Genomic DNA, 23,567 nt, shown 5'->3' with positions numbered 1-23,567 from the left:
CTTCATCTGCAGTGAGCTCTCAGCTGGGGCAGCCACACTCCCTTTAGGAACCCGTATCAGCGACAAATCAGACCCTTCTCACAGCCACTCACAGCACGGCTGAAAACACACCTTTTTCCTGGAAAGTCTGTCTGATTTTTTAGCATCTGAGATTCTAACTCAGGCCAATTCCTAAAAGACATATTTCTTCTGATGGAAGAGTAAGTTTTCCTGAGCCGTCAACACACACAGCAATTCAGGTCCCCCAGCGCACTCCCAAGCCGTCCCCAGAAGGAGGAAGTGGGCTCCTCGCTCCTCACCACAGGCTGCTTCTCCACCAAACACGGAAGGCGTGTGCACCACCCGCCCAGAAACAGGACGAGCCCGTCCAGCCAAGGCGCCGTGCCTTTCCGTCAATCTGTCACTCCTTACACCTCTTCTGGACGCATGCCCAGCAGAGAATTAGTCTCTGAAACCTGCAGACTTCCTGACAAAGAGGAGGTCTTCTGGCTCCGGCCAGGGCAGCCAAGCAGGGTCCCGCTGCCGCTGGGGCGTGTCTGGACTCAGTGCGTCCCTTGTGCCAACTCATTGTATCCAGACGTCAATTCAAATGCGTGGCATTAAAATGTGAGGAGAAAATAATAAACCCACACGTCAAGAATGCCCGCTCAATCGAGAGGAAAGTGGCCCAAACCACCCGCTAGAGACCCAACTTTCAGAAGGCTTTTTGATGAATGATGAATTAGGCAGCCAGTGGCACCTGCCAGAGCTCTGCAATCTGATGGATCCGTTCTGAAATCAATCAACAGCAGAGTATTGAGTGCTTACTGCAGCCTTCCACAGATGACGTGCTACAAGTGAAGTCCAGGCATGTGGCCACTTTCCAGCGCCTTGCAGTTTAATACCGCACATAAACAACTCACAGGAAGAAAGGTTTAGAAAATAACCACACAGATGTTTTCCACCTATATACCGACACACACCGTTACTGTTTTCTAGCAAACGTCCACCGCTCTGCCACCTACAACACTCCCCACTGCCTTAGACACTCTTTCCAAATTCGAAAACAAAACAAAACAGCCAAAGTTGCTGGAGTGAACGTCCGAGCTGAGTATGAGAGTGGACATGAGAGGCTGGAGGCAATAAGGGTTCATGGGACCAAGTTCTGTGGGGAAGGTGAATAGGGTCTGGAGGTGGCTGGTGGTGATGCCCACACTGCAGTGTGAATGCGCTTAATGCCACTGAACTGCACACTTAAAAATGGGTAAGACATTGAATTTTATGTTACATACGTGTTAGCAAAATAAAAGTATATATTAGTTGGAAACAGGGAGAGGATGAGAAATCAGTTATAATTTTTTGCCAAATAAAGTGATCTCAGTCAATTCATTCGACTGCTGCTAAAGAGAAAAAGCAACAAAATATTATTTCTCTCATTAAGAATTTTCTTTTGGAAATAGACATCGAAGTCCTGCTTGTTTCAAATCTTTGGCAATGCAAGAGAAACTGACGCACAATTTATTCAGGGACACTCACGAGGCAACCACAGACTTCATGACAACCCAGAATTCCTTCCTTCCATGTTCTAGCTGGACACACTGCTGACAAAATGTCCCTATGTCTTACTGCACTTACTCAAGCTCAGAGAACCCTCAGTTTCGTAAATGGATGCCATCAGTTTCTGGACACATTGCCTAGAAGGCTGAAGCGGTCCTACCACTTGCTTGCATCTGGTCTGAGCACCTGACCTGAGTGCCTGCTTGTTGAGTGCATTCCTGACATGGGCTAGACACAAACAGAATGAAACGGCAGTCTGGGAATTCAAGCAGAAAACATCCCGAAGTTGTCTGGATTCTGTAAGGGTGAAGAATGGGCAAAATTCGCCTCCAAACCCCGCCGGCTCCCCTCTACCGTGAAACCAGTCGTTAAGGAGGAGCCAGTGGTGGGACGCATCCTCCACAAAGGAAGACATGGATGTGTCTTCACACCAATTCTAAGACAGGTGACCCGAGCCCACAGAGGGAGACAAGGCCCTGGGTGGCGTCAGGGAGGGCGCATGGTAGGATGGGACACGGGAGAGGCCTGAGGGGAGGGGAGGGCAGGTGCATGTCCTGGCACCTCGGGGGAGGCATTCACAGCCAAGGGCACCCTGCGCGCAAAGGGGCAGCATGGCTGAGCGAAGGCCCAGACTGGACCTCAGCAGGCCATGAGCTTGAGAACAGGAGGGACCAGACCAGGTAGAGCCCTCCAGGGACCATCTGAATTTCCTCCATGGAGCCTGCCAGGACCACATGGATGTACCTGCATCCACCGGGGGACCCGGGGACCACACTGGGCACCAGTGCTTTATCACCGGCCGCAGATGGCAAAGGCAGAGGCAGGGTACCGTGGGAGAGGTGTTTCTCCAGAGAATCTTGCCGAGCAGCAGAGGCATTCCATGTGATTCCTGTGCACCCATGTCCTCGCAGACAATGGGAGCCACAGTGTGGCAGCCTTGAGGTCCCTAGGAGGTCTGAAACCATAGGATCCCCTCCTCCCATGGTTCACTATGAAGCCGGCCATCCTCAGGCCAAGGCTGGCCTAATACGGGCCTCGAGACAGTTACTGTGATCCAGTTTCTCCATTGTATAATGGGAAGACTAATGAATATTCGTAGGTTACTTATGAGGAATAAACAGACCAATGTTTCTAAAACACAGTGCCTTATATAGTAAATGCCTTATAAGAGAAAAATGGTCTAAAAGTTAGACTATACATAGAATTTAATTCCCTTTAATTCCTTGCCTTTCAGTATTATCTAATTAGTTATATTTATATTTTGTTGATTCCATTTTATTTAAATAGGTTATACTTATTTTAAATTAATGCAATTAAAAAATAATAATCAGTCTAGCAAGGTTGTGTGAGAACACGGTGCCTAGTCGTGGCTGTCGAAAGCGTGAATCAGTACAACTTTCTGAGGGGCAACCTTTTCAATGTATATAAGCCGTTCACCTTTTGTGTCTGTTTTCTGAAGATATAAAATGGAGATAAACACATATTTAGCTGCCGGTGGACATGTAGTAGCAAGTGTGTCCATCGAGGTCGAGTTGGGAGATGACACAGACCCAACGACTCAACAAAGAGAATTTGACATAATCACTAGCCGTGTATTCAAGGACTGAAAAGACAACACCGAGGTGCTCACTGGGTGAGCTGCAGGAAGTGGAAGGAGCAGGCTGGTGCTCCCAGGGACTTCCTGGCAGGAAAGACACAGTGGCCAAGTGCAGGCCCAGACCTGCAGAGCCAGCACTGTGGGCGATGGGGGTTGAGCGAGGACTCACCCCGTAGGCAGCACAGCAGGGATCGGGGACCTGCATCCAAGCTGCAGATTCATAAACTGTTACATGCACCAACAAAGATTGAACATCCATGTAACCACGAGCCAGGGCAGGTGACAGAGACAGAGGACAGCACTCACCCAATGCCAAGAGAAGAGCGCAGGTTACCCGTGTGATGTGGTGTGGCTCTGTGTCCCCACCCAATCTCATCTCCAATTGTAATCCCTGTGTGCTCGTCTACAATGCACTCTTGTATGGACACGTCTCACACAAGAAGAATCAGGGAAGTTTGTCTATAATAGCCACAGACTAGAAATAACCCAAATGTCCATCCACTGGTCAAGAGACAAAAGAGGTTGCAGTATCACCATCAAAAGGAGGGCAGGATGATTCCAGTAAGATGGACAAATGTCAAAAGTTCTGGGACAGGCAGGGCTAACTTAGGGTGCTAGAAATCCCAACAGTGAATGCTTGTGGACCGGGCCAAAGAAAATGCATGAGCTATAGAAATGCTCTTCCCTGACTCCATATGTGTGTGAATTACACAGGTGTATACAACAGTCAAAACTCATTAGACTGTATCCTTATGATCTGTCCATTTCGCCATATGCTTAAATAAACAAATCACAAATATGCGTAATCTATGATCCAGCAATTCCACTTCCATGTATATCCAACTAAAAGAAATGCACAAGTGTCAGGGCAGCAACAGCTGAAAGAGGAAACAACTGGATCCTATGTTAGTAGCAGAGTGGATAAACTGTAACTATGTTCACGGGAATATATTATTATTCATTCTGCTACTAAACTTAACTATATCTCCAGGCATATAGTTACATTCTGCTACTACATGCAGCAGTAAAAATGAAGGAACTGGCCAGGTGCGCTGGCTCACCCCTGTAATCCCAGCACTTTGGGAGGCCGAGGCAGGTGGATCACAAGGTCAGGAGTTCAAGACCAGCGTGGCCAACATAGTGAAACCCTGTCTCTACTAAAAATACAAAAAGTTAGCCGGGCATGGTGGCATCCGCCTGTCATCCAGCTACTCAGGAAGCTGAGGCAGGAGAATAACTTGAACCCGGGAGGTGGAGGTTGCTGTGAGCCGAGATCTCGCCACTGCACTCCAGCCTGGGTGACAGAGCAAGACTCCGTCATACACACACACAAAATGAATGAACTGTTGCTACGTGGCATACCATGGGTGTGTCTCAAACATAATATTGAACAAATGAAGCTAGACACAAAAGACAGCATGGTGTCATTTATAGAAAACTCACCAAGAGGCCAACTAACCTATGACATTGCATGGCGGGACATGTTAGGAGGTGGTGGGGGTGGTGACAGGAAGGAATGCACCAGAAACATGGGTGACGGGTCTGTGCCTACTTGCTAACGGGTGTCTCCATGTGTCAGAATTCTGTCTGCAGCCTGGTGAAAGCAGGTTGTGGAAAGACACGATACCCTTCCCCTCCCTCTTGTTATTCCTGGAACTGATGTATCCTGAACAGAGCCTAGCAAATGGTAATAATCAGACGGGTCGGGTCAGTGTACATCAACTGCTGTTTTCTGTTTGTTTGCCTGTTTTGTTTGTGCTTGTGAGTTCTCTGTCAAGGCCATATCTTGGACATTTGGGGACTCACTGCTGGGGCAAATGAAGAGGTGAAAACGCTCTCAGTCTTCCTTTGCTATCATGTCAAGAACTAAATTACAGAAAGATCCTAAGAAAATCAATGTCATCCATGCTCGTTTGAATAGTTTGCCCCATAGGATAAGTGAAAAACAAACACAAAAAGACCCACAAGTCCTCTTTTGAAGTCTTTCTTTTCATTTTATATATTTTTTTCCAGGTAATTTGCAGATTGCAATCTCACCTTTTCAAAGTAATTCGATGCATCTTCATACCAAATTTCACTCAAGGGAACCTGTGTGCACATCTGCAATGCACTCTGGGTTGGGAACCTGTGTGCACATCTGCAGTGCACTCTGGGTAGGGAACCTGTGTGCACGTCTGCAATGCACTCTGGGTAGGGAACCTGTGAGCACGTCTGCAATGCACTCTGGGCAGGGAACCTGTGTGCTCGTCTGCAATGCACTCTGGGCAGGGAACCTGTGTGCACGTCTGCAATACCTGTGTGCACGTCTGCAATGCACTCTGGGCAGGGAACCTGTGTGCTCGTCTGCAGTGCACTCTGGGCAGGGAACCTGTGTGCTCATCTGCAGTGCACTCTGGGCAGGGAAACTGTGTGCTTGTCTGCAATGCACTCTGGGTTTTATGTCTAAAGGTATGGTCCTTTGCTTTATTCTCTACCTTTGCCCTAAGAGATAAGCATTGCTTGGAGCAGTTCCATAGCAATTATCATTAGTCTTGTTGTGTAATTGTAGAAAGGTCTCCTAACCTCTAAATCATCTTATTTCTTCAATCAGCAGGGTTTGTTGCAAGTGGAATGCAGAAGCCATGTAAGGCCACAGGACAGTTACAGACGATGAGGAACAGTGAGCGTCCCCCTCCCATTCAGTGGGAGCCACCTGCGCCAGCCCACCCCACAGACCACAGTGAGGATGCGCACCTATGAATGGTGGTGGTTAGAGCTCAGGTATGAGGACTATACACCATAAATATTCCTGAATTACTTAGTTCAGAGGTAGAGAGTTAACATAACTGCTTCTTTTAATTATATGATCTAAAGCATACATGAGAATAATCACCAAACTCCCGTACTAGGCGATATGGTGTGGGTCTGTGTCCCTGCCCAAATCTCACATTCAAGTGTAACCCCTAGTGTGGGAGGTGGGGCTGGTGGGAGGAGCTGGATCACGGGGGTGGATCCTCCATGAATTCCTTAGCACCCTCCCCTCCATGCTGTTCTCTTGAGGGAGTTCTCAGGAGATCTGGCTGTTTAAAGGGCGTGGCATCTCCTGCCTCTGTCTCTAGGTCCTGCTCCGGCTTTGCCTTCCAGCATGAATGAAAGCTCCCTAAAGCCTCCCCAGAAGCAGATGCCACCATGCCTCCTGCATAGCCTGTGAAAGAAACCTCTTCTTTTCCTTATAAACCAAACCTCTTTTCCTTAAAAATTACCCAGCCTCAGGTATTTCTTCATAGCAATGCAAGAATGGACTAATACACCAGGTATACGCCAACAGTAGAATAAATATTCATTTAATCCGATACAAAATTATTTAACAGTTACACTTATACAATTACATATATTTCCCCAAAAGTTTATTATTTCTCAAAGATTAAGGTGTGTCCTTACTTTGTAGTCATAACTGAGTGTCTGCTTCTTAATGGTATTGCAGTTTATATAAAATAAAAATAGTGGAAACAGCGTGTGCTACTTTCCGGGACTTGCTGCCCCCTGTGGGGTGTGTGTGCATCTGTAGGTGAACCTGTGGTCTGTGTCTCTCCTGCAGCTGCTCAGACCACCAGAAGGCACTGCCCTCCCTGGCCTAAGCATCAACGCTTGTTTTTATCTCCATGAACTTCAATAAGCTTCTTTCTAAAATACATAATTCACATGTAAAGAAATTATGCCTTCTGTAATTTAATTTCCTCTCAATCACTGAGGGTCCTCACAATGAACAAGATTTTGGTGCCAATTTTTTATTGCTAGTGACCTCACACATTACTGAGCTCTACCCTTTGCATTGAGTGGCCACAGATTTCCTCTATTTCATGTTATTTTTGACATCCTTTCCCGTAACTTTAATACAGAGCTCTTACATACCAATAATAAATATCTCGAGTAAATTTTTGATAAATATTTAAACAGATAATACAAGAGAAGGTGTACAAATATATAACACATGTTAAAAAGCTCAATCTTAATACTAATCCATGGGAGTGACCCCATCCTTTCTTGGGGGAAATTTCTTTGAAGTTCAGTGGAACTTCTTGTGCAAATGTCCCATCTTTTTGCTGCTCTCTAGAGACAGGACGATGGCAAGTTTTACTCCCAAATCTTTAAATCCACGGTTTACGCTGAAAAACCAAACTATGTAAAATTCATCAGTCACCTCATAAACATTAGGATACCTTGGGAAACGCATACAAAAGTAATGGTTTAAATACGACTTCAGACTTAGTAAATCATCCTTTAATTTTGCAAAACAAAGTAAAACATCCATTATGTTTAAAATCTCTATATATCAAATGCGGGGCACATCAGACAACTGAAATGTCACCAGCCACAAGCAGCCCGTGAAGAAGCGCGTGTGCTGAGCATCTTGCTGGCAGAGGTGCACGGCGGCTCCATCTCTGAGTACGTTTCACAGCTTGTACCATTTACATGTCATTGCCTTAAGGCAGAGCTCTCATTCCCCTTCTTAAGCAGGTAGTTGGAATCACGTGGAGCTGTGAATTACACAATCCATTAGCAGCTTCTCCTCGCCCTACAGGGAGGCGACTCCCATTGTTCTCAATAAACAGCTGCATGCAACAGAACTCCATGCCCAGGAGCTAAACGAAGATGGAGCCAAATGACAGTAACCAGTAACCGCCACCACCTGAGCCATAGACATGCCGAAGTCCTACCACGAAGTAACTGCCACCACCTGAGCCATAGACACGCCAAGGTCCTACCAAGAAGTCTATGGAGGAGGGGGAAATTATAAGCTTCTGATAATATCTTATGAGATTCTTTTCTACATAAAGGAAAGTCATCTGCTGACTGATGAACTTAGCCAGCACCTACCAGCAAAATCCCAATGTGCCTTTAGCAGTAATATAATTATGAACTTCATATGGTTGCTTCGTCAGGCAGAGAAGTCGGATGTATTTGCTATAACTTTATTAACAGCCATTCCCTTTAATAAAACTAAATAAGCTGCTATAGTGTTTATCAAGTTTTAGATGAGGAGTACCTATAACTTCTCCCACTTTTAAATTTCTCTTGACTACTCACAGATGTGAGGCCTGAAGACCAGATGAAGTTGGTGGCTTTATTTTTATTTTATACTTCAAGGAGAGTCACTAAGTTTTAAACTTTTGATTTAATGACACAGGTAATTCTTATAGAAAAGTAAAAATACAATAAATAAGGAAGAATTTACCTCTAATTCCTTTACCCATATGTAACTAGTATTTACGTTGTAAATGTGTAATGTTTCACACCTTTCTATGCACAAAATCACGTACACCACACGCACACACACACACATGCACACACACGCACAATTTTTAATTAAGCCCATGTTTTCTAATCTGGTTTTTTGTCCAAAAAAAATTATGAACAATTTTCCATGTCAACAATATCCGTGTACTTTAGTGAACGCCATCCTGAGATGCCAGAGTGAGTGATCAGTATGAGGAGAGATGAAACGGGCCAGCAGCAGAGGCTGCAGAATCCAAGGACAGTGCCAGGCATACAAGCGTCCTGCAATATTGAGAGCAGGTCAAGCAGCAGGGACGGGGAGTCCATTTAGCCAGAGGGCCACGGTGCCAGAATAATCAACCACATGGGAAAGATGCTAGACTCCTACATCACACCACATGCAAAAAGAAATTCTGGGTGAATGAGAGATATACATTTAATATTAGAATGTGTGTAATAACAGAATAAAATGTACCAAAGTATTGCCTTCATGTTGAAATGGGAGAAAACTTTATGATGGCACAGGAGTCATGAAACACATTAAAAAAGGGAAAAGAATTATGTGCTGATAAGTCAAAGTTACCACAAAGCTGTGGAAAAAGATAGATTGGGGGAAAACATGTGTAACACACATGGCAGAAAACTGGTAGTAACCTGAATCTATAACAAGATCGCACAAATTAATAAGATTTAAATAATGAAAAAAATGATATGTGTACACGATTCCCAGTGAAAGACACAGAACTTGCTGATGTACACACAGAAAGGTGCTCAAACTCACTGTAAGTCACGGCACCACACGCTGAATGAATACTGAGATGCCGTTTATATACGACTCAAATCCAGGGGGAAAAAGTTGTAAAATGATGACATTGGTGTCAGCAACATATTGGGTGTGGAGTTAGCCCTATAACACATTGCTTGTTATGGCAACAATGAGAAATAATTGCACAATAATAAAATAAAACTACACATGCCCACTGACATCAGGAATCCCATCTTAGAGAATACAGCCTATGGCAATAAAACCAAAGGCACTAAGGCGATGGGTATGAGCTTGGTAGCATTGCTATACACAGTGGGACAAAAAGAACAACTGAATGTTCATCCGTAGAAAAATGATTGAAGTATATCCACATAAGGAAATGCTTTTTATTAAATGTTTATGATTTTTATTAAAAAGTTTATTTTTTATTAAAAGATGAAACTATAGAGTTATATGTACAGTATGAGTGTATAGTGTGAGTACAGAAGTGATAGATGATAAGTAGGTAGAGAGATAGATTTGTGAAAGACTACACAATAAAATATGTAAGGAAGGCTTAACTCAAGGACGATGGAGAGAAGACATTAAATTTTCCTTAATATCTATTGCATATTGTATATTATTTTGTAATAAAAACACTTCATAATATTTTAAAAATTATACAACACAGGAGATAATTTAAAAGACCACGGTGCCATTTATAAATGTTCTTTGAGCTCAATGATGAACCAATTACCATGTCTTTATGCACCAAGTATTACTAGACAGCTACCACAAACCAGGTATATTGTTCTAAGTGTCTAAAATACACCAGTAAAAAACCAAAGGTCTCTAATCGCACCACTCTTACAGTCTAGTGGGGAAGAACAAACAAGTAATCATCATTTTAAAAAGGCAAACTATGAAGTATGCGAGGAGATAACGTGCTATGAAAACAACAGTGCAGGTGAGGGCTCAGGAGGCTGCAGGGTGGATGGGAACCCTCCCAGAAGAGAGCACAGCATGGAGCTGAGGGGCCACAGCATGGAGGCCAGAGGGAACAGCATGGAGGCGAGAGGGCACAGCATGGGGGTGAGAGGGCACAGCATGGAGGTGAGAGGGCACAGCATGGAGGTGAGTGGGCACAGCATGGGGGTGAGAGGGCACAGCATGGAGGGGAGTGGGCACAGCATGGAGGGAGGGCTCAGGAGGCTAGAGGGTGGACGGGAGCCCTCCCAGAAGAGGGCACAGCATGTGCAAAGGTCTTAGGCATCTGCGAAACAGCAGATGCAGGGAGTGAGATGAGACAAGGGAAGGAGAAGGGGTCCGAAGGAAGAGGGCCTCAAGGGCCATCATAACCTACAGCTTTTCTCTGCGTGAAGCTGGGGGCCATGCCAGGGTTTTGAGCAGAGGAGTGACAAGGTCTGACACCCACTGTTGTGTTCAAAACAGGCCACATCGGGGAAAGCCCAGGAGCAGGAGGGCCTGTTGGGGATCCCTGCAGTGGAGCAGGCAGAACAAGTGTTCCTGGTGACCCAGGGCTGAGAGGTCATCAGATGATTCCAGTCCATAGCACACTGCTTAGTTGGAGCTCTGTATTTTCAAGAAGTTTGCTATTGATGTGGTATTAGTCTGTTTTTATGCTGCTATAAAGATACTACCCAAGACTGGGTAATTTATAAACAAAAGAGGTTTAATTGACTCACAGTTCCACATGGCTGGGGAGGCCTCAGGAAACTTACGATCATGGTGGAAGGGGAAGCAGCACCTTCTTCACAAGGTGGCAGGGGAGAGAAGAGTGAATGAAGAAGGAACTTCCAGCCACTTAAAAAACCATCAGCTCTTGTGAGAACCCACTCGTTATCACGAGAACAGCATGGGGGAAACCCCATGATCCAATCACCTCCCACCAACACCTGGGGACTGCAAGTCAAGATGAGGTTTGGGTGGGGACACAAAGCCTAAACATATCAGGTGTTTAATGGCTAATATTTAAACGCTGGAAATGTTTATTTATTTCTTTAATGAGGTTGCATCCTTATAAACAGTGGTTAAAGACCAAAAATCACTTTCTGGAGCATCAGTTTTAATAATCTCATTTATTCTACATATATATCATGATTTATTCAACCAAGTACTTACATAGATTGCTTCCAAATTTTGCAATTATAAAGAGTGTTCAAATAAGCAGCCTTATAGAGTCATCTTAGAATGTTCTGCTGATCAGCTCTTTAGAATACATTGCTAGAAGTGAATCAAGGAGCATGTTCATTTTAAGGCTTTTGACCGTTCTGCCGAATTGCCCTCCAGGAATTTTCTCCTGATTTGCAGTCCCACTAGCAGTCTGTTGTAAGAGGGTACATTTCCTCCCGAGCAATGGGTGTTATTATTATGGTTATTCTTTTTGATATCTGCCAATCTGGGGAAAAGGAAGTTTTCTAATTTGATAAATGGTGTGTGTATTAATGTTGGCTTTTACTGCACGAGTAAACTGATCAACAAGAAAGTAAACTAACCCAATAGAGAAAGTGACCCACAGGCACAGCAAACTTACAAAAAAAAAAGTTTTAATTCTCTTATGCCTCTAAATGGACACTGCTGACAGGCATGCATGCTTTACGTGTACTTATAGTCATAATGTAGTTACAAGTTTACAGGCGGTTTTTTCTTCCTGGCACTTGGCATCTTATAAACACTTTCTTCATTGCTATGTAGTATTCCAAATTATAACTGTAACAGTTATGCGATACGTAATAATTGACTAAATTGTTTACTTTAGGAACCTCTAATGATGATAAAAGGAGGGCAGAAGGCCTGTCCCTCGGAGCTGGACTTGCTGTCACCTCTGTGGAGTTTAGGAGGGGCATGAGAAGGAGACGCACGCCTGACTACGTGAGCCTTGAAGAGAAAGTCAAAGGTAGAGAAACAGAAAAGCAGACATCACACAACATGGGTAATTTAGAAAATACAAACAGAAAATTAGCATTCAGAGAGAGATTCAAGAAGTGATTGCTTCCACAAAATAAAAATTGTAAAATACGAACGTGACCCAGAGGCTAACAAAGACCTATTAAAAATTAAAAATATGATCAATAAAATAATAGAAGTGCTGGAAGATAAGATTGAACAAAATATTCAAAAACAAAAAGTAAGATAGGAAATATGACAGAAAAAATAAAATCAGAAAGGCTTAATCGTGGAAGTCCAAATGAGAATTAAAATGTTGCAATAAGGAGACAGAAGAGATAAATAAAAAGGAGAAATTATCAAAGAAATAGAGAAGAATTTTTCTAGAGTCAAAGAACAAAGCTCCTTTCATGTTGAAGTTTACCAAATGCTGAGTGTGATGATTAATTTTATGTGTCAACTTAATGCCTCTGAGCCACAGGCATTTGGTCAAATGTTATTCCGGATGTTTCTGTGAGGGCGTTTTCAGATAAGATTAACATTTACATCGGTGGACTCTGAGTAAAGCAAATTGTCCTCCCTGATGTGGGAAGCCCTCATCCAATCAGTTGAAGTCTTGAAGAGGAAAAATCTGACCTCCCTTCACCAAGAGGGTTTCTTTATCGTTGTAGGGAGAGAAAAACAAAGCTCTGATAAAATGGGCAAGGATTCCAAGTTTATGGTAAGTAAATGGTAGGACCAGTGACACAGGAGGTGGGGTGAAGGAGTCGGAAAGCTGGTAAAATTGTAAAATTGCCACAATCTGGAAGTGAGGTGGAACCTTCGTACAAATCAGTGTGAAGACCCTTAGTCCTCCTTGTGGAGGCCTCAAAAATGTTCCCTGAGCCCAAACTCTTTCTCAGAAGCACCTGTGATAGTGCATGTCATCTTGTGTGTGTGAGAGAGAGAAAAGGAAAGAGAGAGAGAGTGCAAAAAATCCAGCATATCCTACAATCAATATAAATTTCTATGACAAAAGGGGAGAGTACGATTGAGACAAATAAACCAAGTCTAACTTTTCCAGACCTGTTTTTTTGCCTGTGACCTTCTGAACAGGGGACACCGGCAGAACAAAGGACGATGCAATCACTGGAATTCCTGACCGAGCTCACATTCTAGGACTCAAACTGAGATTGCATCAGTGCCCTTCCTCTGGAGGCTACGCTAACAGAGCTAGTTACATCCTTCACCCCAGACAGCTCTGGAGGAGACACAGTTCATGCAGGCAGTGGTCCCACGGTTCTCCTCCAAATCAATGCTATGACGCAATCTAAGATACAGAGGACCAAATATTTACCCAGTAACAAGCTCCTGACGACCACCAATGAGGGCTGAGCTATGCCCACGTGGGGGAGAGAAGCCAGCAAGCCAAACACTCATTTTAAGAACTTAGAGGAAATAATCCAGTGAAGCACACCCACAGAAAATAGGCAGAAGGAAGTTGAGAAGGAAAACAGCACGCGCGGATGAGTTAGAAAGCAGACACCAACACAGAGGACCACCAAAGCCAATAGCTCTTTCTTTGAGAAACTGATAATACTGTGAAACCATTGCCAAAATATAGAGAGAGCACAAATAACCAATGACAGAAAAAATGTGAGGAGGCATCACGGCAGATTACAAGACATCTGAAGATACTAGCTCAGGTCACGATGCCAGCACACTTGAAAACGTGGACAAAAGGAACAAAAACCTATGGAATAATACATCTGCAACAAACTGACATGAAAACATAGAAAGTCTGAATAATTAAACAACTATTTAAAAGCTTGTATTCAAAATTAAAATTTTTACACACAAAAATCCCAGGTAGAGATGGCTTCATTAACAAATTCTGCCAAATGTTTAAGAATAAAATGGCATGAGTCTTACACACATTCTCGCATAGACTATCAAAAGAGGGAATGCTTTCACTCTATGAGGTCAGCGTACCATTGATTCCGAAAACTTGAAAAAGACAAGAAAGGAGAATGATGAGCTAATCTCCTTGGGAATATAGATGCAAAACTTTAAAACCAAATACTACCCAACTAAATCTAGCAACATATAAGTGGGACAATATGTCATAACCAGGTTGATTTATTCCAGAAATGCAGGGTTGGCTTTATATTTGCAAATCAATCAGCATAATTTATGAAATAAATAGGGAAAAAAAGAGAAAAATATTTTAATCCCCTCAATATCTTAGAAAATACCTTTGATAAAATTCAACATCATTCTAGGAACAGATGATTATTTTATTAATCTCATAAAGGGCATCTTCAAAGCACACACACCATTGTCTCAGTGATGAAATATTGAAAAGCTTCCCACTGTCCTTGAAAGTGACACATGGACAAGGAAGCTTGATAGCATTACCGTTCAACATTCTCCTTGGGGCGCTAGCCACTAAAATAAGGCAAGAAAAATGAATAAAAGATTTAAGGGTCATTAATAAAGACGTAAAACTGCCATTAATCTCAGATGATATGAATGTAAATGGAAAAAAATCCCAAAGAATCTCTAGATAAATGATTCAAATGAATAAATGAGTTTAGCAAAGTTGTTAGATTCTTTGTTGGTATTTTTATCTATCATCAATCAAAATAAAATGAATTTTAAAAAGGTAACTGGCAATAGCATTAAGGAATCAGGAGCCCAGGAGAGCCAGTGTAATGCCATTTTAAAACCAACTCCCATCCTGCCTCACGGTCCTAAGATGTTTACAGCTAAGGAAACAGCTCGGTCATGCCTGCAAGACAAACTCCTACCACAACAGAAAGTCCAGGTGTCCCAATACCTGTAACAACATATGCCTTCAAGATAATTATAGTAATGCTCCGATGTACTTACACACTGAAATGTTAAGAATAGCTTTCTTTAAATCAACAGAATAATTCTGTCACGCTGTCAGCCCACCTACATATAGTCACAGCTTAGCATAGACTTTACATAACAAGACCCCATATAAGAAAAACTTAAAATGAAGAGGTGCATTCCTCCACTTGCTTTATGAGGACATCAAACTCAAACTCTGCAATGGAGGAGTATCTAAGAAACTTGCTTCTTTCACTGCACTTTGCCACTCACCTTGAATTCCTTCCTGCATGGGATCCAAGAACTCTCTCTTGGGGTCCGAATCAAGACCGCTTTTCTGGTAACAATAGCATCAGAAAAAAATAAAGAAGAAGAAGAAAAAGAAAGTAGGGACAAATCTAATGAGAGCTCTACAAGACTGCCACATCTGTCTATACAGAAAATTATAAAATAATAATTAGAGATATTAAAAGAAACCTCTATGTACATATATACCATGAAACACTACGCAGACATGAAAAAGAACTAGATCATGTCCTTCGCAGCAACATGGATAGAGCTGGAAGCCATTATCCTAAGTGAACTAATACAGGAACAGAAAACCAAATACCACATGTTCTCACTTATAAGTGGGAGCTAAACATCAGATACACACGCACATAAAGAAGAGAACAGGCCCCAAGGCTGATTTGAGAGTAGAGGGTGGGAGAAGGGTGAGGAAGGAAAAACTATATATCCAGTGTTATGCTTATTACCTGGGTGACAGAATAATCTGTATGCCAAATCCCTGTGGCATGCAATTTACCTATACAACAAATCTGCCTATGTATTAAGAAAAAGAAGAAAACTTTTATAAATAAAAGGGTATTCCTTGTCCGTGGATTAGTAATAGAATGTTCAAGATGGTAAAGATGTAATTTCTCCCCGGATGGACTACAGAGTCAATGAAGTCCTATCAAAATATAGTAGACTTCTGGTATTTATTTCCTTGTTGATTCTAAAATTTATGTAATATAGCAAAATACCAAAGATATCCAAAACACCCTTGAAAAATATGGTGGGAGAACTTGCTCTACAAAATCTCAGCATTTCTTTTAAAGACAAAACAATTATGACAAGCGCAAGAATAGACAGATGCACTAGCCACATGGAGACGAAGACCAAGAACATTCCGGAATACACACAGACATTTTACTCAGGACAAAGGTGGTGGCCACATGCAAGAGTTCAAAAAGGACAAGATTTTTCAATAAATATTGCACTGGAATATGTGTTTGAAAACAAGTAAATTGTGACACCTCCTCCAAATACAGCACATGAAAAGCCATTCTGGGTGGATTATACATCTAGATAAGAAAGGCAAAATGATAAGGTTTCCAGAAGACAGCATTAAGTAATGTCTTCAGTAACCAGGGTGCGTAAACATTTCTTCCAAAGGGCACAAAAAGATTAATAATAAATAAGACTATGTAAAAATTAAGACTTTCTGTTTACCAAAAGACACTATTCAGAGAGCTCACATACAGGGAGAAGACATAACTGATAAAGGGCTCACCTCCAGTCTGTCTCTCTTTCTCTGTCACTATCTTCATCTCTCTCTATCTTTAAAAGGCATCTAAGACAAACCCACAGCTGACGTCATACTTAACAGGAAAGATTGAAGGTTTTCTCTTGCCCTTTCTGTTCAACATGGTGTTAGATGTTGTAGCCAGAACAACTAGGCAGGTAAAAGAAATAAAAGGTACCCAACCTGGAAAGAAAGCAGTAAAACTATCTGTTTGCAGATGACATGAGCTTCTAGGTAGAAAATACAAATAAATTCACACACACACAAGAACAACTATTAGAACTAATAAACAAGTTCAGCAAAGTTGTAGGAATCAATATACAAGAATCTTTTCTTTCTTTTTGAGACAGGGTCTCACTCTATTGTCTGGCTGGGTTCAGTGGTGCAAACACAGCTCACTGTAACCATGACCTCCTGGGTTCAATGGATCCTCTAGCCTCAGCCTCCCTCCTGAGTAGCTGAAACTGCAGGTGCATGCCACCATACCCTGCCTATTTTTTGTATTTTTGGTAGAGGCAGAGTTTCGCCATGTTGCCCAGGCTGCTCTGGAATGCCTTAGCTCAAATGATCCACGTGCCTCAGCCTCCCAAAGTGCTGGGATTACAGGTGTGTGCCACTATGCCTGGCCTTCCAATCAATATTTCTGAAAATAAAACTAGAAAACAATTCCATGTACAATTGTGTCAAAAATAATAAAATGCTTAGAAATAAATTTAACAAGTACAAGACTTCTATGCTGAAAACTACAAAGCACTGTCGAAAGAAATTAATGAAGACCTAAATAAATGGAAAGCCATCCTATGTTTATGGTTCAGAAGATTTAACCTTAAGGTAGCAATACCTGAAACAGATAAACAAATTTAGTTGCAATTCCCATCCAAATATCAGATGGCTTCTTTGCTGAAATTGGCAAGCTGATCTTAAAATTCATATAGAAATCAAAAGACACTGGCCAGGAGTAGTGGCTCACACCTGTAATTTGGGAGGCCAGGCAGGCGGATCACCTGAGGTCAGGAGTTAGAGACCAGCCTGGCCAACATGGCCAAGCCCCGTCTCTACTAAAAATACAAAAATTAGCCAGGCATGGTGGCATGTACCTGTAATCACAGCTACTCGGTAGGCTGAGGCAGGAGAATTGCTTGAGCCCAGGAGACGGAGGTTGCAGTGAGCTGAGATTGCGCCACTGCACTCCAGCCTGGGCAACAGAGCAAGGCCCTGTCTCAAAAAGAAGAAGAAGAAGAAGAAGAAGAAAAAAAGAATAAAAAGATACAGATCAGCCAAAACAATCTTGGAAAAGAAAAAATTGGAGGACTCACATTTCCTGACTTCAAAACTTATTACAAGGCTACAGTGATTGAAACAGTGTGGTACTGGCATAAGAGTAGACATATATTCCAATGCAACAGAACTGAGAAACCAGAAACTGATTTCTGGATCAACTGATTTTCAACAAGGGTCCCAAGACCATTCAATAGGGAAAGAACTGTCTTTTCAACAAATGGTACTGGGACAACTGGGTATGTAAAAGAAGGGGCCCCTACCTCACACCATATACAGAAAATAATGCAAAATAGAACAAAGGCTTAAATGTAAGTGCTAGGTCTACAGCAAAATCTTAGAAATCATAGCTGTAAACTTTGTCTTTGGATTAGATAATGCTTGTTAGATCACCCAAAGCATAAACAACAACAACAAAGTAGATAAACTGGAATTCATCAAAATTACAAACATTTTTTGCTGCAAAGGACACTAACAAGAACATGAAAAAAACTCACAACATGGAAAAATTATTTGCCAATCATGTATTTCATAAGGGAAGTGTAAAATCATGTCTGATAAGGGAATTGTATAATGAATACTCACATCTCAATAACGAAAAGACAACCTAAATTTTAAAATGGGCCAAGGATCTGAATAGACAGTTCTCCAAAGGCAGTATACATGAAAAGATGCTCAACGTCCTTAGCCATCAGGGAAACACAAATCGAAACCACAGGGGGATACCAATTCACATCTGCTGGACTAAAGACAGCGGCTGGTGTGCACAGGGAGAAAATGGAGCCCTCATGCCCTGCTGGCTGCTGGGATTCCACTTGGAAAGCAGCCTGGCAGCTCCTCACAAGGTTAAGCACAGTAGTCACCTACGATCCAGCCATTCCACTCTTAGGTACAATGAAAACAGATTGCCACACAAAAACTCGTACAGGAATGTCCTTGCAGCGTTATTCGTAATCACTAAAAAATGGAACAACTCACATGTCATCAACAGATGAATGGATAAACAAAATTTGGCACAGCCATGCAGTGGAATATTATTTAGCCACACAAAGGAATAAAGTTCTGACGCAATCTGCAGCACAGAAGCACCTTGAAAACGCTCACCGAAAGGAGCCCCCACAGAGACCACCTGGCGTGTGACCCTATTTCCATGAACTTCCAGAACCCGCGGGGTGGTGGTTCTAAGTGTGGGGGTGCGGGAGAGGGAATGGGGGTAGCTACCGCTGAGAACAGGGTTTCTTTTGGGGGTGGTGAACACAACTTCGTTAACATACTAAAAACTGGAACTGTATACCTTAAATTAGGTGAGTTTTATGGTATGCGAACTGCATCTTAAGCAATTATTTTAAAAATTTAAAAAGTAAGCTGAGCAGCCTGGCCAACATGGTGAAACACCATCTGTACTAAAAATACAAGAATTAGCCTGGTATGGTGGTAGGCGCCTGTAGTCCCAGCTACTCGGGAGGCTGAGGCAGGAGAATCCCTTGAACACGGGAGGCAGAGGTTGCAGTGAGAGGAGATCGCGCCACTGCACTCCAGCCTGGGCGACAGAGCGAGACCCTGTCTCAAAAAAAAAAACCAAAACAAGGTGCGGTTTCCAAACTGCAGATACCCATTGGGAAACGTGAGTGATACGGTTTTGAAATCTCTACTGCGTCTGTAATGGTAACACGGTCCTTGCAATGTGATAATGTCCCAATAATTTATCTTTATAAACATTTTAAAACCTTAACAAGCCCTTTCTCCGCCTTTGTTCCACTTGCGCCTCTTTGCCCCTCTCCCCCGGGCTCCTCCTCCCGGCTGGCCCTCCCCGCTGAAGTCACGGACGCGCTCAGCTGGCCCCGGGGTCTGGGTGCGCCCGCCCTGCCCGCAGCCGGCAAGGGGCCCTGGGGGGTCGGCGGGGCGGGTCCGGGGGCGGCCGCGGTGACCTCGGGGCGCGTGCAGACCCCGCCCTCCGTGCCCGGCCACAGATTCCAGCCCACCTTGGCGACCTGCGGAGCCGGGGGCGGAGAGAGGAGGCGCAGGAGGACCCGCGACACAGCTCGGGATCCGCGCGCGCTGGGCCTGCGGTGCCGCTCGTGGGGTTCCGGAGGCCGGGACCCTGCCCGGGAGATGTGGACGCCGGGAGGACCCCCGGGGCCCGCGGGCTGGGACCGGCGTAGGTTGGGCGCGAGGTTGCGCGCGGCGTTCGCGGGGCTGCAGGAGCTGCAGGGGCTGCGCGCCACGCAGCAGGAGCGGGTACGGGGCGCCCTGGCCCTGCAGCCCCCGCCCGCGCCCGCCGCGCCGTGCGGCCCCTACGGCCTCCACGGCCCCGAGCAGCAGCTGGAGGCGGCGCTGGCCGCGCTGCAGGAGCAGCTGGTAAGGACCGGGCGCCGGGACTCGGGGCTGCGAGGTGTGCGGGCCACAGGCGCTGCTCCTTCCTGGTGCCGGCCGCGACTGTGTGTTAGTGGGACGGGGGCGTCTGATGGATGGAGGGGTCGTCCTTTGGGATTTGATTGGAATGCCGTTCGGTCTCCAAGGAGGGGGACACGGAGGCCCCGCGCGCAGGTGCCTAGAGGTGAAGCGCACAGGTGAGGACCTTGAAAACTGCCCCGGGCTGCAGCCCGCGCTCCGCCCTGCGTGGATGCGGCCCACCCACGCCAGCATCCCGAAGCTGGCAGATTTGGGAGAGACACCCTGTTCGTTAGTTACAGCATTGTTCTGACCTGCAGGTACTGACTGGCGTTCCCCTGGCGGAGGTCGGCTCGGGATCCTGGCATCACTTCCCGGGGGACCAGGTCCCCCCTGCTGTCTTGGGTTAGGGGCAACAGTGTCCGCGTGGTAAAAGCGCACCCCAACTTGTCCTCAGGAATGTGCTGATGTTTCTTAAGGTCGCGTCACTGTAATAAAGTATTGGGGGAAAGCATGTAACTGACAAAGGCCTCTTCAACTTTAAAATGTGACCTGACCTGTAAGGAGAGGCGTGTCCTCTGATCCAGAGGAGAGACTCTCTGATTTCCCTGCCACGGGCCGTCTTCAGCACTCCCTGGGCGCTCTGAACCCCTCCTTTCACACAATGAAAGGAACTCCAGTCTTTACCCCTCTGCTTATTATGTTTTTGTATGATTTTGTTAAACTTACTGGAAACAACTCACAAGCGTTTACGTAGTTGCTGTATTTTCTTAAAGACAAACTAAAAAGGCTGGAGAAAGATATCTGTTTACTTGTGTTACCTCTGTTACACTAAGTGAAATTTCTTTTACATTAGAAATTTAAGTCTGTCCTGTTAAAAGTCACTGCCTTTAAATGTTGCCCAGGTGAAGCTGCGGCATGACCGTCTGCCTCGCTCGCTCAGCCAGGTTGTTAACGTAGCAAACCCTTCTGGATTAAAGAATCAGGAAGTCCAGTGTCTGGGACGCCTCCCAAGATCCCCGTTATCTCCTGACCTTGTAGAAGACGGAGGTGGCAGACTGTGTGGGATTAACCTGGGCCCTCAACTCTGCCCCTGATGCCTCCTGAGCGGAAAGTAGCTGTGTACAGACTTTGTTTACTCACCCAGTGACCAAATCCTGGCCGTCTGTTTAGGTCGTTTGTGTGTTTGCACCATACACAATCGCAGCTTCTGTGTGACCTCCGCTCAGCACACGACAGCCACAGATGTGTTACACACATGTGATGGGAAGGGAGGTGCTGCTGAGATGCTGTTGTGTGTTTGCACCCAGACAATCGCAGCTTCTGCGTGACCTCAGCTCAGCACACGACAGCCACAGATGTGTTACACACATGTGATGGGAAGGGAGGTGCTGCTGAGATGCTGGCTTCAACTGTTCTGTCAAGGGGGTGAGAGTGCAGGTGATGATTAACTCGGCTTGAGAAATATACAAATCAAACTTGCAAGTGCTCAGCCTCTAATTACAAGTAGCCTTTTGGAAGAGAAGATCAAACAGGTTTTTTGTTTATTTTATTATTTTTTTTTTAATGTGGGGACCAGAAGGAACATGCAGACTTTGTTTTGAAACTTTGTTCTCGGGATGGATTATGTGATCAAAAGAGAAGAATAATTGAATTTGTGTGACATTAGCCCAGGGCTTAACACTTTTACATTTTTCTTACAGGGAAAAGCATTAGGAGTGATAGCAGTTCTATAGTGTTGAATGCAATGAAAAGCCTTGCTTGCTGGAACGGTTACACACTCCAGCAGCTCCCGGCTAACTCAGAGTCCCCTCCGCCCACCCTGGTGCTCACCTGGCCATTGGTCATCATTCAGGTGTGAAGGCGGGAAGAACATTTATCAGGCTCTGAGCAGCTTTAGCTTACAGGAATTCTCAGGTGAGAATGATTGTTAGCGTTTCCAGGGATTTAAGCAGTCAGGAAAATAGCACTCATCACTTCAAGGCTTGTCGCAATGTGCTGCACCTTTTCAATTGCTGTGCCACAAAACAGAGTGCAGTAGAGGATGCTTAGCAGGATTTTGTTGAATAAATAAATGAGTGACTTGTATTGCTGCAACAAAAGGGAAAATGATTTCAGAATTTGGGATCTCCCTGTTCTGGGTTTCTAAGGTGATGAGATCCCCGTGCCCTCCGACCCAAGTGGGTTTGCTGCTGCGTGGCCAATCCAGAGAGGGCTGACTCTGCATCCTCATGTATGTCTGTGAGGCAACTTGTCGTTCCCAAGAAGTGCCAGCCATTCCCATATTCATAAGGGTTAGGTTCCCCAACAAGCCCTAGATCGAAGGACTTCATCCACTCCCTGGAACTCAGGGCCCACAAGTAGACCGAAAACCACATCCTTCACCAGTGGGCGCTCTCTCCACAAGGGGAGAGACACAGAAGGGCTCCGGGAATCTGCAGTGAAATCTTATCCTGAAGAATTTCCCCGTCTTGACATTGCTGGTCATGACTTGTTCTGAAAGTGGCAGCTTGCGACAATCCCTTTTCCCTGGCAGCTTCCCACATTCCATGCTGCAGGAGCAAGTTGTACGTCTGATTCTGCCGCATCAACACGATGCCTGGCATTTTCCTTGGGCCGACGGTGCTTGCTTTGTGAGCACACGGGAACCAAAGGAGGCAGGGTGAGAACGTGCTCAAGGCCACACATTAGGGCCAGGCATCTCCAGAAACCTGCAAGGGGCTTCAGTGGTGCTTTTTATCCAGGAGTCCAGTCTGTGAACCAGGGACCCCTCTGCTGTTGTTTGATAGACTCTTTTAAACTTAGGTAATAGTGTTTACCTCTCTCCAGAACGGAGGGGATAGCTAGCCGTGGAATTCAGGCATAGAATGTTTCCTTTGTGCGTTCTAGCTCTCAGGGATAGAAGGGAGGTGTTTAAGATCCCATCTCCATATCCTGAACAGTAAGGCATTTTTCGTGTTTATCCTCCACATGTGCCATAAAGGTGTTGCGATGGCTGGACTGTTGACCTGCCCACGGAAAAGGCATAGCACGTGGAAATCAGTTCATTCTCTTGCGGTGCATAAAGAATGCATTTCAAAGAAAGGGATTAACCTATTTTTTTTTTAACGGCACCCCCGGAATAGAAATCCTCAAACTTTTGTTGTCTTAAGGAACTTGTGTGGTCCCTGGGAAGCTTGTTAAAATGCAGGTTCCCAGGCTTACCTGGTAGAGTCTCGAGAAATGACTGGGGCCTGGAGCCGGGGTCTGCAGGTGCTGGCTGATCCCACTGCCTGGAGGGGCTTGGTGTGAGCGCCTTTATACCAGGCCCTCCTGCCCCTTCCCCAGGCCCAGGGGTTTGGCATAGATGCCCCCAGAGCACACCGTGAGCAAGGCTGCCTGGAGTTAGCCTGAACGCTTGCAGGGGGCCGCCTGGAGTTAGCCTGAACGCTTGCAGGGGGCCGCCTGGAGTTAGC

General features: G+C 44.7%; 1 protein-coding gene across 2 annotated transcripts in view; it reads left to right on the top strand.

Annotated features, from left to right (window-relative positions):
• Positions 1 to 19,613: 19,613 nt before the first annotated feature.
• DACT2 (dishevelled binding antagonist of beta catenin 2) overlaps positions 19,614 to 23,567 on the top strand; it is a 21,767-nt gene continuing 17,813 nt past the window's right edge. For both annotated transcript variants that reach the window (XM_058435691.1, XM_032162549.2), the window contains exon 1: positions 19,614 to 20,079. In XM_058435691.1, coding sequence (XP_058291674.1) covers positions 19,834 to 20,079 — 246 coding nt within the window. In that variant the 5' untranslated portion in view covers positions 19,614 to 19,833. The remainder of the gene's footprint in view (positions 20,080 to 23,567) is intronic.

Source organism: Hylobates moloch, unplaced genomic scaffold (genome assembly GCF_009828535.3).
Source record: "Hylobates moloch isolate HMO894 unplaced genomic scaffold, HMol_V3 SCAFFOLD_2, whole genome shotgun sequence".
Lineage (NCBI taxonomy): Eukaryota > Metazoa > Chordata > Mammalia > Primates > Hylobatidae > Hylobates > Hylobates moloch.
The sequence above is the reverse complement of the archived record's forward strand: the minus strand, read 5'-3'. Positions and strand labels throughout refer to the sequence as shown.